This window comes from Atractosteus spatula, chromosome 8 (genome assembly GCF_055471065.1).
Source record: "Atractosteus spatula isolate fAtrSpa1 chromosome 8, fAtrSpa1.hap1, whole genome shotgun sequence".
NCBI lineage: Eukaryota > Metazoa > Chordata > Actinopteri > Semionotiformes > Lepisosteidae > Atractosteus > Atractosteus spatula.
This window is the reverse complement of record NC_142713.1, coordinates 47,220,510-47,234,695: the sequence shown is the minus strand read 5'-3', so window position 1 is coordinate 47,234,695 and position 14,186 is coordinate 47,220,510. Positions and strand designations below refer to the sequence as shown.

Sequence of the window (14,186 nt, the reverse complement as noted above, 5' to 3'; positions counted from 1 at the left end):
AGCCTGGTGGCCTTAAGATCCTTTACTCTCACAAGGCTATATAAGAACAAGTGCAGGTGAATGAAAGTTCAAGAAGCTAATTGCTTTGCCAAATTAGACTAGTCTTGGAGTACACATTTTTTTTTCATTTTTCTTTGTGTTCTGCTGATGGCCATTTTCATCCAGTTGTCCTCCCTCTTATTCAAGCAAAATAAAAAATGCCCACAGAATGCATTAGAAATCTGATGTACTGTCAGTCCTGGCCTTAGAGAAGAACCTACTGTAATCACGGGTTTTTCTTATATTTATGTGTTCATGTAATATGCATTTCCTAAATGTTAAGTGCAAGCTTTATTTTACGTTAGGACAACTTCTCATCTAATTTGTATGCTTGTATTTTTAATACTCCAGACAAAAGTGTCCCTGCAGCAGAAATTTTGATAAATCGCAGTCATGTAGACAGTTGGTTACAAGACAGCTGCCAAGTCCCAGATCTTAGCACAATCACAGAAAAGAGAAAAAAAATATTTATATCACAAGTTATTTTGAAAAAGCCTGAAATATCAGTCTGTTGACTTCGTTTGTAATTATCTTGGGCTTGGATATAGTAAAAAATGCATGTAAAAATACTTTTGTTTTTGTCTTTTTTTACTGCATATTCTCTATTTTCATTGTATTAGTCATATTAAAATACATATTTGTCACTCAGTGCACTACTTTTACCTTCTTCCAAAGGAACAGAAAAGCCTAAAATTGTAACAGCTGGTGATAAGAAAAATCACTAAGATTTAGTTCATTTGAAAAATACATAATATACAACAAAATGATCTACTATATATTTATAATGGAAGGAAGTTTCTCTGGGATATATACTGCATTTATATAAATGGAAGCATGCATATTTAAGGATATATAAAATGCAGATTTGAAAGAAAAATATTTTTTCTTTGATTTTGTAAGTATGACGCTGGTGTAATGTTTTTCTTACAAACCTCATACATTATAGAACAATTTTGTTTCTGCCTTGTAATTTCTTTTCCCCTTTTAAGTTTCTAAGAGTACTGTGTTCAAGTCTCTCTTTGATATCGACTTCTCATAATTAGCATTGTAAGGCTTACTAAAGCCACTTCAGGTGTGAAGATTGCTTTTGTAGGCAGGAAAAATAATTTTCTTCTTCACAACTGACTGAAGTTAATATCTTTCATATTTGACTGAATGTGTAAACATAAAAAATATATCCAATTCTACTTCATTCATGCAGAAAATTATATTCCTGCATGAATGAATATCACTGCATGCAGTTTATTACTAGTTTATTAATGCTCTTTTACTAATTAAGAGGTAGCTTTATAGTACCTCTTAATTTAACCATGTGTACTACAAATAGCTAGATCTAAAGAAATTCTGATTTGTAACATTTTTTGCTGCCATTTGTATTTATTGTATAGCACATATACAGTATACAGTTAAGAGAGTTTTATGTGTACATAAGTACAAAAAATAAAGGATTTCATTTTGTAAAATTGTATACATTAAGGAAGTTGTTTCTGACTTCCTGGGTGAGCCAGTAATCTAGGGTGCAGGCCCTGTTAACAAAAACATTAATAGCAGTGCTAAATATAGCTGACTGGAAATAATAGAATGTCTTTGTTGAATACTCTTTGGATAGTGTATATTTATTGACTCTACAGAGGCACTTTTCACATTTTATCTCCATTTCTTTTCGTGGGAAATTTGTTGCCTCACAGATTTAAAAAAATGTTAGTCTGCAGTTTCCCGATGTGGTCTCAGCTATTATTATGTGATTATCTAATTTCTACTTTGCAGAGTAACTTTGCAGCACAGGTGTCTCCTGGACCTCATCAGCACTCAGACATGTAATTCCACCCTATCCACTCTAGTCCTGATACTGTATCTCTCTCAACTGCATACAGCTTAGAAAACAATTTTAAAATGCCCCAGACTAGCCAGTGAAAAATGCCTTCAAAACTGGGTGGTATTCCTGTCATCAAACTGTGTAGTATGAAAGCATTGTCATTCAGCAATGGGGGAAAAAAGACTAATCTTTTTTCAAAGGATTTTGTAAGGAAGGTCAAAATCATGTTATGCACTATAACACAATTATCAAAGCTGAGCATCATCGTTAACATTTGGAATATAAAATCTGTTCTTTTTTGCCTTTTTGTGACATACAATCCTTTTTTTTCTAGGTTGTGTGGTTACCCCCCGTTCTATGATGAAAATGACTCTAAGCTTTTTGAACAGATTTTAAAAGCTGAGTATGAGTTTGATGCTCCATACTGGGATGACATATCAGATTCAGGTAGGTTGTGATTTGCATATTAGACAACACAATACAAATAGAGTAAACTAAATGTTGGATGTACAGTGTATTTTGCAATAGGAAATTGAAATATAATGATCCAGCAACTACGAATGTTTTTTTTTTTCACGGCTGTTAAATAGTTGCATCTATGATTCCAGAAGTTTATTTAAATCGTGCATTGTATACTGTGTCTACACATGAAAAAGCCCACTGATCTGATTTAGCTTCAAGTCCTGAGCTGTCTTTCCGTCTGACACCACATTGAGATGCCCCAAAGCAGAAAGTACAGTAGCTGCTAGTATACACCACCTGCTAGGGCCCAGAGGTTAATATGGACTGAGAATTGGGAACAGAAAACTTGCTAGTATAGCTCAGAGACACTGCATTGCCTGGACAAGCCACACTTCCCATAAACACCAGAGGCCAACTTGCTGAAGTGTGTCTACGTCGCAGTGGCAGTGTCAGTAGTGACATCCTGCATGTCTTTCCCAGGCCTGGTGGTTTCTGGACCCGGTAGGGGACTGGAGACAAGCTGAGAGTCAATCCATATGGGATCGCGTATTTAAAGGTTTACTTTCTGAAAAATGAGAGAATATAACGGGATAGTTTCCAGATGTTTTCTCAGGATGGCACAGGATACATGTATGGCAGATAGTAGCAGGAAACTAACTGCCAGCCTGCGTGAGGACACTACTCCCATTCCCTGTGCCCTGACCTTGCCACCTGGTTACACATGTGCTATAGGGTACTTACACTCACATTAAAGAAGATAAGAAATGTCTACAAATGAGAAGGAGCCATTTTGTTTAGTAGTTTAGTAACTAAGTGAATCTAAAATTTTGTTTAGCCATTTGGGCCCTAACCACCTGTCTGGGAAGCCACATTTTACTAACTTGGTAAATGAGCAGTTTATATCTTATAGTTTTTAACAACATATCCTATAATCTGTAAGAAGACAGAAGTTGTACTACTGTGCATTTCGTGATAATGTAACATAAAATGTTACGTCTCGTTTTTAATTGTTTCTTTTACAAAAATCTATTTTTACTTGTGTCTGTTTTTTATTATTTGAACAGTAAATGTGCTCAAACTTCACATGAATCTGATTCATGAAAATAGTTGGCAATTGTTCATAGAAAGCTGGAAAATATGCAGCAAACACAAAATGTTTGTCTCAGATTGTATGTAGATAAACAGAACTTCATCATTTGAACTTCAGTTCCTTTAAAAGAAATGGTTACAGTTCTGTTGTAGCCAACCACATAAAATATTAATAGGTTTAGCATACTATAAAACAACTGTATTGGAATGATATGATAGAATAATTCCCATATGATATTCCCATAAGTATAAAACCTATGCACCGTTATGTAAACTCTACAATATGTAAAACCTGTTTGGAATAAGTCCCAGATATAGTACTCTTCATTTCACTTAAAACATTACCTGAGCCATATGGTCTGTAGTCTGGTAATGCTCTTTGCTGAAGTCAGAGCTAAGGAATTCAGTACATTTGAAATGGGTAGTGAAGGCTACTGATTTACACCCTCCAGATTTCCACTCATTTAAATTGCAATTTGAATACCTCTCAAGGCTTTGAAATGAGGCTCAGACCACTAACCAGCAGGCCTGAAACTTCAGGACTAATCAGTAGCTGCTTGTTGCCAGTAAAGAAAATAAAAAACAAGGTCTGCATTTACAGGAAAAGAAGCTGACGGATAAGGTAGGCATGCAATAAACAGACTTGGATCAGTTTTGTGGGCACAGATCCGAGTCCTCTTTTTAAGCCAAGACTTGGAGACAGTCCATCTTCACATTAAACAATCAGAACTCATTCTTTCCTGTTTGTTAAAGGGAACCTACTGCATAACATGAATTTTATGTGAATCAAAAGGTTAAGATTCATAAATATCAATAATGTGTCTAGCCACATTTCCAATAGGAATACGTCTTTGGACATACGTACTGTATCAGTTCATATACATTTATTCTTACTGATTTTAGCTCACTTCCTGATTGTTCTTCACTTGCCTGTGCTTTTGAGGATTCCAAGTGCAAATGGATTGTAAACCCAGGTGCTCAGGACACCCATACTCTAGCACCACTATTCATGCTGAAAATTATATAAGCCAAACAGTGTGAGTAAATGGTATGTTTGATACTGCAAAAGTTCCATAAGCTTCAATGACCAGTAATTATAGAAAAATGTGGTCCCTTGAAGCTGTTCCTTCATTTTCTCCTCTGCTTTACAAGTCCCTGATTAACCATGTGTGTCTGTTGAGTTGTTTGCATTGACTAATTCTTCTTTGAAATTTTTTTTAAATGACATTCTGAAATGTAAGTGATCGTGCAGAGTATAATTTGGATAATCCACAATTAACAATGAGAAATATGTGTTTTCCAGCTAAAGATTTTATTAGCAGTTTGATGGAGAAGGATCCCAATAAAAGATACACGTGTGATCAGGCACTGCGACACCCCTGGTGAGTGACCGTCTGGACTCATACCTGAGCTCATGGGGTCCTGAGGCGACTCGTGCATTAAAAATCCTTTCTGAATGAATACCTTCCAATTACTAGTCTGCACATTATATATTTTTATTGATATGAGTGAACAGTTAAGAGTGGTGTCTAAAGTGTTGTCAAGTAAACGTTTACTACAAATATCCTGGGAAAATAAAATGGTGCCATGGGTGCCAACTTTTCAAATTTGTAGTGGAGGAAATTCCAACCTCCCCACTCCCCCCGTGATGTTTTCAGTTACTGTAGATATAAAATTGCTAAGTGTCATTTAATAGTGGGGTAGTTCTTCATGTATCATCACCACCATAGCATAAGAAAGAGTTAGACTTCAAAATGGTATAAGATGGTACATGCATCATGAAACTTGTATCACGTAAATTAAAATCTAGGTGAAATTTAGTGAAAGGCTGTTCAGTCCTAGAAAAGATTTGAAGGGTCTGAAACAAAGTATAAATATATGTGTATCTACTGTAGGTCCTGCAGTTTGGATACTGAGTTATAAAACTGCTGTGACTAAAACTGAAATGACTGTGAGGTTTTTACATTGAAAATGTAGTATCCAAAGCAACTGAAACAACAAATATCTACAGTATATTCAGCTTTCAGCTCATTGAGTAGTTTTTAATTTGTAGATTTGTTATTCACCCTGTTGTTGAGTTGGTTTCATCACTTTCTATCTTTGTACCTCTCAGACAAAAAGTGTGCCTGGGAATGTTTAAGCAGCACCCTCTGCCAATAACCAGTTAGTGTAAGCAATACGTGCTGGGAAAGTGGATGAAATTGTGCTTAGATCATTTTGTCCTAACCAGTAACAACACATTGTTCACAACAGCCTGCCAAAAGAAAACGCTACTGAACATGCATTTGGGTCGTGTTTTGTATATGGGTCACCCATATTGGGTCATATACTGTATCTATTTTTGTTCTCCAGGAGACATAACAGTTTCAATTCAATCAGCTCCACCAAAGCACTAAAAAGAAACAATTGACCCCATAATTTTAGCAAAAAGAATAAGACCTTTATTTATTGAGGTATAAACACTAATCACAAATTGTAATTTGCGATAGTTATAAGCAACTGTGTCATTTCTCCAAGAATGACACTTAATCACTTGAAGCCAAATTATTTCTTCAGAATTTTATTTCACACAAATATGTCAAATCTTTTAAAACCTGAGCCAAATCAGATATTGGCCATCTATAGACCTTGTTGTAAATTCCATAATAATTATTTTAAAAATTCTATTATAGGTATTTTATCACAATAATATTAGTAGGTGTCAGTGTGCATGTATTACTATATACTCTAAAGCAGAATACAGTTGTTAGTACAGTTACCATGATTTCTGTCTTGTTTCAGGATTGCTGGAGATACAGCTCTCTGCAAGAACATTCACGAGTCTGTTAGTCGACAGATCAGAAAGAACTTTGCAAAAAGCAAGTGGAGGGTATGTTTGTGAATACCTAATTACTGTAGACAGAATCACTGATGTCTTGTTTCCTTTTTTTGTTTTCTCACACTGATCTTTTTCTGTATGTCACAAAGAAATGTATAAGGCTGAGCTGTTCATGTTTAGACCAATATAAGCTCATATTTAAATGGAAGTTCTTTACTGAAGTTCAGGAGGGATAACGACAGACAAGCCAATCTCACCCTGCTGTTAGAAATCACAATCATTACTGACTTTCACTATATATATATACTGTAGAACTCTTGCACACGTCTCTTCTCACTTTCTTTTGTTCCATTCATTCTATAAGTCGACCATGCTTCAAACAACAGGTGGGAAAGAGAAAAGATGAGAGAACAGAAAAAATATGCTTCTTGTTTCACATTTGCCTTAGATTTTTATTGTATTTTTGTCACTTTCATTTTATATGTGGACCATGTTCCAAACAACAAACAGAAAAAGCAAAAATCAGACATGTTTTGCATTTACTGTGCATTTTTATGACATTCAATCTGTATTTGGACCGTGGCAGGAAAGCAAATATACTACTTGTTTCAAATTCTCCTCACATTTTTATCACATTTATTCTACCCATGGACCGTGCTCCAAACAACAAACAGGAAAAGCTGAAAAAAAAGACAGAACAAAAGAGAAAAATATGCTACTTGTTTCACATTCGCCTCCTGCATTCACCTTGCATTTTTATACAGGAAATCAGGGATGTAAAAAAAAGAACGAAAGAAAAAATATGCTGCTTGTCTCACATTTGCCTCATGCATTATTCATCTATACGTGGACCATGCTTCTCAGAATTGCAAGCATCAAACCATCTTACTTCGTGTTCTTTAATTTTAATCTCTTCTTGTTCTCCTGCAATGTCTTCTGCTTCTGTTCCCTGGCATCCAACATAGCCCTGGGTTCCTCACTCTTGGCCCCTGCTGCTCCTGATGTCATCTCCACCCTGTTTTTTTTCCAACATCTTACCTCCGTTTCAGTCAGTAGTCGCCCTACGGTTTACACTATCCCTGGCATCCAACTCAGCCCTGGGTCTGTCTGGCATCCTGCAGTTTAAACTTTCCCAGGCATCCAACTCAGCCCTGGGTCTCTCTGGTGTCCTACCTCCTGCTCAGTCAGTAGGCATCCTATATGTATCCCCATTATATATCATATATGGATCATATACCATCCCCAGCATCCAACTCAGCTACAGTTTCCTTAATCTGGGCCATTGCTGTTCTTGATGCCAGTTCCTCGGCCCTGTGTTTGTCCAATGTTGTGGCTCTGGCTCAGCCAATAGGCATCCCACAGCTTTTAATGTCTGCCCTTTTCTTTTAACATAATGTACATTTACATGTTTCTTCTGTCTGTTTCTGCATTGGTTTGGGGTTCACTTTTTGCTTTTGGGGATTGAGCGTTCCAAGGGGTCCTCTCTCTTTGCCCCTGCAGCTCTTGAAAGCCTTGAAATCTCCTTGGCCCCGGCTCAATTAGCAGGTGTCCTACAGCTTTTAATGTCTGCCTTCTCTTTCTATTTTATCCTGCATTTCTGTCCTATGCCTCTACATTCCTTCCTTCTTTCTTTATGCACTGCTGGTTTCTAGATTTACTTGTTTCTGACTGGGGCACAAGCCTCCTCATCCTATGACCAGAAGGCTTCTTCTTCACCAGGCAGATTAAGCCTAAACTTACTACACATTAATATTCAATAAACATTCACAAAGCATCTGATTCTTAGGATGTCTTTATTCCTAGTGAAATGAAAGTTCTTAACTGAAGTTTGGGAGGAGTAATGCCAGACATACTAGTCTAACTCAGCTGTTTTAAATCACAATCTTTACTGATTTTCAATATATTAAATCATTGTTGCACACGCCTCTTCTTGTCACATTCGTCTCACTTTCATCCCATCTTCACCTTTGTAGCTACCTCCTTGGTCAGCCCCTCTCTTTGACTGAGAGGTCAAGCCTCTTTGTCCTAAGGCCGGGGGGCTTCCTCTTAATCAAACAGGAGAAACCAAAACTTAGTATACTTAAATACTCAATAAATATGTTGTTATTCCATGTGATTTCAGTTTACACTCCAATGTTTTTAGTGATTTATAGGTGTCATTTTCACTAGCACATAAGTCTTGAAATCCTTACTGTACCCACTAGGCTACTTAAACATGTCTCATTCTCTTTATTTCCAGCAAGCCTTTAATGCCACTGCTGTTGTCAGGCACATGAGAAGACTGCACTTGGGAAGCAGTATAGAGGGCTCACACCAACAGAATACTGGGACTGGCCCGCACCTTAACAGCCCTCCAACAGACACCACAGCTCGCAAGGATTGTAAGTGCTGTAGCCATTCGTTACTCTCACATGCCAAATGGGCATGACTAATGGGCATCAACCTCATGGAATACTCTGACAGAGATTCCAGAAATTCCAACAGACCTTCTTAACATTGTACCCTGTCAGGGCTATCCAGATTTTGTACAGGACTGAGTATTGATGATTTAACCTAATTACTCGAATACTCAAACCATAGATGAGGTATTAAAATAATTTTAGGAGAGTCAAGATTTTAACAGTGCAAGGCTGTTAAGACAATCGTAATTGACAATCGTAAGACAAAGACAATCGTAATCGTAAGTCACCTGAAGAAGGCTCCACGGCCGAAACGTTGTGTTCTCTTTCTTCTTTTTTTCCGCATGGAATAAACCTATTACTTGTTCCTTTGCAGCCTACGCATGCTGACGCAGCTGCCCACCTGAACTACTAATCGTAATTATTGTTGACTTTGTAAAGCGACGTGAACAATCATTACGATTCATTGAAGGATTTTGAAATGTCCACATGGTATTTCACTCATATGATTTCTTTTCCTATCAGCTCAGCTCCAAAAAGAGCCAGCTGACCTCAGTCTTTCAGATTCCAAACATGTGAATCACTCCACAATGTCTAACCAAATCTGAACTGCTTTTCAATGAGCACATTTAAAATGTCAGCAAGCCCTGTTGGTGCTTAATCCTTGTTACAGGATCCCACATTCCCTTCTACAAAAAGACAATATGCTGTTTACTTTACACAATCACTGTTCTAATGAAAGCAGGCAAAGCTTTAGTTAATTTACCAGAGACAAAAGCATTAAAGGTTTGATAATATACTGTTAAGCCCAAGTGCATTAGTGAACCACAGCTGTAATTGTAGCTTATGAAGACTTTTAATAATTTCAGATAAATAAGTGAACGTTATGAAAAAAGCCATTTTATTTTTAGAACAAGAATGCTGACAATTCATTTATGTATAAACATAGTAATTAAGTGAGATCCGTTTAAAGCAGAGGCAAGATACACAGAGAGGTTACTGACACTTTCAACTGCATTTTCTCATCAATCACTCGGTAAGAGTGTCATTGAAGTTTTTTGGGCAGAGAAATGAGATAAAATCGGCCCCTTTCGGGCCGTGTCCGTGAAGAGCAGCGAGGGCTGATTGCCATACGGAAGCTGCCGCTCTCTGAGCTCTCTCTCTCTCTTTTCCTCCCCCTCAGGTATGTCCCCCTCCACCCCCTGTAGCCTGGCGTCTGCAGCTTCGTCCCCGTCCCCTGTGCTGTCCCCCATGGGGGCGGAGCACAGGCCGCGGCCCTCCACCGTCGCCACAGTGCACACCGGCGGCAAGTGACGGCCAGCCCTGTGCCGAGGCGCGCGGAAAGCCACACCGCGCTGAGATCTGTCCCTGCATTCTCCAGGAGGCCTCATCCTGCCACGTGCACTAAAGCCTGGAAGGACTGGAAGAGCGCAAGACTTTTTATGGCCATATTTTCTACTGCAGCTACAAGAGAGTCTCATCTGTCATGGATCTTGTATTGAACTGCATCTTATGGGATTTGATTACTTTCCAGCTCTGTGCATATTCTGGTTAAAAAAAAGAGGATGTTATTTTTATTGTTTTTCTTATTATGTTTTGCTATCGTGTTTCTTTTAGTTTTCAGTTTTCGGAGTTTTAACTGGATTACCAGGTTTTTCAAGTGTTCTGTTTCGTAAATTGTGGTTTGGGGTTTTGTATGTTTTCAACGCTGATCTATGTGCTCAAGACAAGGAAGTGCTTTGGGGTATTGGAGGGGTATTTTTTCAACTAATTTATTTAATGCAGCTTTTGATGAGCTTCACAAGAGCTTTATCTGAACAGTTATATATCAGAGTAAGTCGCTATTGGCATTGATTTGCAAAGACATTTTTGGATTGTAAGCAGTTTAAGATCCCATAGTGGGGTCACAGCATTGTAAAATTTTGCATCTATGTTAATTGAAACATTAATATGTTTCGTTATTTTCTTACTTTGAAAAAAACTTTTATAATTCAATATATCAAAAAACCCTTTACATTATCTGTTTTTAGTCTCTGAAATTAGCTTTTAAAAAGAGAAATAATTTAGGAAAAGATCTGTTTTACCCCACAGTAACAATAAATTCAGAGCTTAACTGAGATAGTGGCATTGCGTCCCATGTGATAATTGAAAAAGCCTTCTTTCATTTCAAAAGTGATAGCTCTCAGGGAAATGAGTAAAAGCTGAGTTAGTATTTTGACTCAATATGGATGGTAAATCCAGTATTGTGTGTGTATTCCCATGAAAGAATGACCATTAGGACTAGGCTTTCTCAATCAAGAAGGCTCTGATTACCTTTACTAATGTTCTATTGCATTTCCTTCTTCTGTTTTTGCCGATAGTTACACAGACATTTTTTCTCATTAACCTTAAAAACTATTAGTAACAAAAAAGATATACCAATATACTTAAGTGCCAGTAGTGCTTTTGTCATATTTCTAATGATCATTCAAAACTACAGTAATTGAAATGTATTTAATACATGCACAGAGGCTGTATGTGTTGCTCATTCTGGATATAGTTTCCGCCACAAATAAAAACTGAGAATTTGCACTGTGGTTGGTCAACAGCAGACTGGAATACTGATATTTGAGCACGCATATTCTGTCTTTTTTGTTACCTTTTCATTCTACCAGTAACACTTTACTATGCACAAGAAAGAAATGTGTGTTTCTTTTTTAGATATTCTGTGCTCACCCCTGACTGTATACAAGGCCATGTTTGTGAGCTCTGCATCTGCTCATTTTAGGTGCACTGCAACTTACTGTAAGTCCCCTTCACTAAAACTTCATTTCATAACTCAGTGCATTCCATCTTCTGCAAACTGCCCCACGACGTCAGCACTACTGAGGTATAAAAATCTCTGAGGGCTTGGTTTCACAGACCAACTATACTACTAGACACGTTTACGATTAAGTTACGTTAGATATTCCAAGATCAGGGCTAATTGGGGTCTGTGAAACCACTGTTAAGTGTTTCCATAAATTAAAAAATATATTTTATTTTTTTACCAGAAATATATTTCTTAGTTTCTTTTCTTTTGCAAACATTTTATGTATTTTTTTGTAAATCACTGATTAAGTATATGGATTAAAATTCTATTGAATTATCACTGTTAACATGAGGACATATTAGCCTCGCTTTTCTTTTTTTCCTTTAAAAAAACCTCAGTCCAGCTACTGTATATACTGTTCCACAGTATCTAACATGCAGTTAGATTAATGGAGTAAAAATAACACTGTAAAGTATATTTCCAAATAGTAAAAATATATTGAGTTGTAAACTATTGTATATTTTATTAATTTAATTCTATGGCTGAAACAGGCCTGCTTAGAAAAAAAAAACTGGCTTTGTTTTATTGGTAATATTCTTATTTTTCAAATATTAGCTGTGTTTGGTAACAGTTCTGTTTTGTAAATGAAGGCTAAATGCAACAATCATTGGACTTACCTATCCTTTAGCTCCCAGCAGCTTCTTGAATGACATTTACCTTTTTATCTATTTTTCACAGTTACAGATAGTTTTGTGACTACATGTCTATAAAGCACATGCAGTGAATATATTCTGATACATTCTGATATTCTGATAAATATTAGATTGATAATCTTCTGCAAACGTCATATGCACATACAGAATGAAGTAATGTCCTTTTTTATTATTGGGCTTAGTGGAGGGCAAAAGGTTATTAAGATTAATTTCACTGCAAGATTTTTTTAACTATTTACTTTCTCTAATGATTTAAATTTTAAATGCCCAGATTACATTCAAATCCCATCACATTAAACTTTAATTGTCATTATATATTGTATACGACGTAAACTGAAAAATACTTTGATGATTCTGGCTCCCGTGTAAGTAACGTACAAGAGGATGTACAGTCATTCTAATGTTTCAGCCTTCAGTTAGTTTTCACTAACTGTGGAGACTAAGTGTGGAGATTCTTTATGGAATGTGAACATTGCTGCCATCATGTTCTATCAGTAACTGGCACATAGTGATCAGATGTGTTTTGGTCTGGCAGAATTAGGCAAGTGTCATGTTTCAGTGATGTACTGTATTTGGTTTTAGTGCACAGTACTGAATAGTGGGTGATGCTACTCTGCCACTTGCAAATTGTGTATTTTGATACCTCGTTTCCTTTGTGCTTTTATGAACTGCTGTATAAAATACTAAAAGCTAAAGCCCTCACTTCCATTGATGCAGCTACCCTTTTGTTACCTACGTGTGGGCTGTAAAAAGTACATCTTATTAATGCCCATGAAGGGCAGAATCTGCGCTGTGCAAAACTAATACCCTAAACTAATACATCACCCTAAAGTCATATTGTTCTCTAAGTTGTATTAAGACAAAGTCACTCTATATTATAAATAAATTCAGTTACTGTATTTAGAATTGTAACAAGGATCAACTGGAGATGAATTTTAATTCTTTGTAACTAATGCTGCCAATATACATTAAGAAGGCTTTTAATGGAAGATGACAGACTCAGAGCTGACAAGCCATTCTCTCATCTGAGATGGGATTCCTGAAGTGCAGTAGTGGTTTCAGAGTTAAGACTGCTATCAAAATGAAATTGGGAATTTGTAATTCACCCCTTAATTTAAAATCACGAGCTGCAGGCATGTGTAGGCTCCCCAAACATTAAATAATAGTTATAAGATTTCATTATTTGATGTTATCACTGGGATTGCCTCTGGTCTCCCGTTTTCACAGATGAAAAGAAAGTTGTAGCCAGCACGTCAGTGTTCTGTTGAGATTTTTCCTTGGAGATTGTGGTATATTTGGGAGCTGCTATTCCCAGAACTTTGGAAAGCTCAACATGACAGGTGCTATGTAAACGAACATAAAGGTTAGAATCAGAGGAGCCCATTCTGCCCTTCCAACACAAAGCTCAAATGTACTGTAACATGTCTGATAGACATTGTGAGGATACACATACTGTATCAGCTAACCACCATCTTGTCAGTCACTCTGAGTCTTTGGGCAAATGTATTTCAAAGAGGCTGCCTTTCGCCAACCACACCAGCACATTTCAGTGTGCTGTATTTTTATCACCCCGAAAAACTAAAGCAGAGTCTGTGTAATTACAGTTAATGTGTTCCCCTCACCCACCCAGTGAGTAATACTGCCTATGAAAAAAGTGGCATGCACAGCATTAAGTATAAGATTTTTGCGGACGATGTTTTTGTTTAAGTGGTGTCAAAGGAAACTGTTAATACTGAAACAATTTGAAATTGTTAAAATAAATTGAGATCTGCTAAGCACCTATTAAACCAATTTAGTTTGTTCTCATTGAAATTCCTCTTGTTAGAATCAAGAGAGTGTGAGTGAGCTGTGTGTGTGCCGTCTCCCCTAATAGTATCTAACATAACAAACACTATTGAAGTATCAAGTGTCTAGTATTGAAAGCCTGAAAGGGCATCATTCCTGGTTTTTAATGATCACTATTAAATACCAAGTAACCAATTAATTGTTACTGAAACAGATGCCCTAAATGTGGCAGAAAACGTGCCATCCCTAGATCATTGTGAGACCCTGTTTGAGA

At 36.9% G+C, this 14,186-nt stretch overlaps 1 protein-coding gene across 1 annotated transcript in view; it reads left to right on the top strand.

Moving 5' to 3' along the window:
* The window catches only part of camk1da (calcium/calmodulin dependent protein kinase IDa), a 143,692-nt gene extending 129,783 nt beyond the window's left edge, over positions 1-13,909 (top strand). The window contains exons 7-11 of the mRNA XM_088923673.1: positions 2,190-2,302; positions 4,710-4,788; positions 6,188-6,275; positions 8,464-8,605; positions 9,807-13,909. Of these exons, the coding sequence (XP_088779799.1) occupies positions 2,190-2,302; positions 4,710-4,788; positions 6,188-6,275; positions 8,464-8,605; positions 9,807-9,937 (553 nt within the window). The 3' untranslated portion in view covers positions 9,938-13,909. The remainder of the gene's footprint in view (positions 1-2,189; positions 2,303-4,709; positions 4,789-6,187; positions 6,276-8,463; positions 8,606-9,806) is intronic.
* Positions 13,910-14,186: the final 277 nt, after the last annotated feature.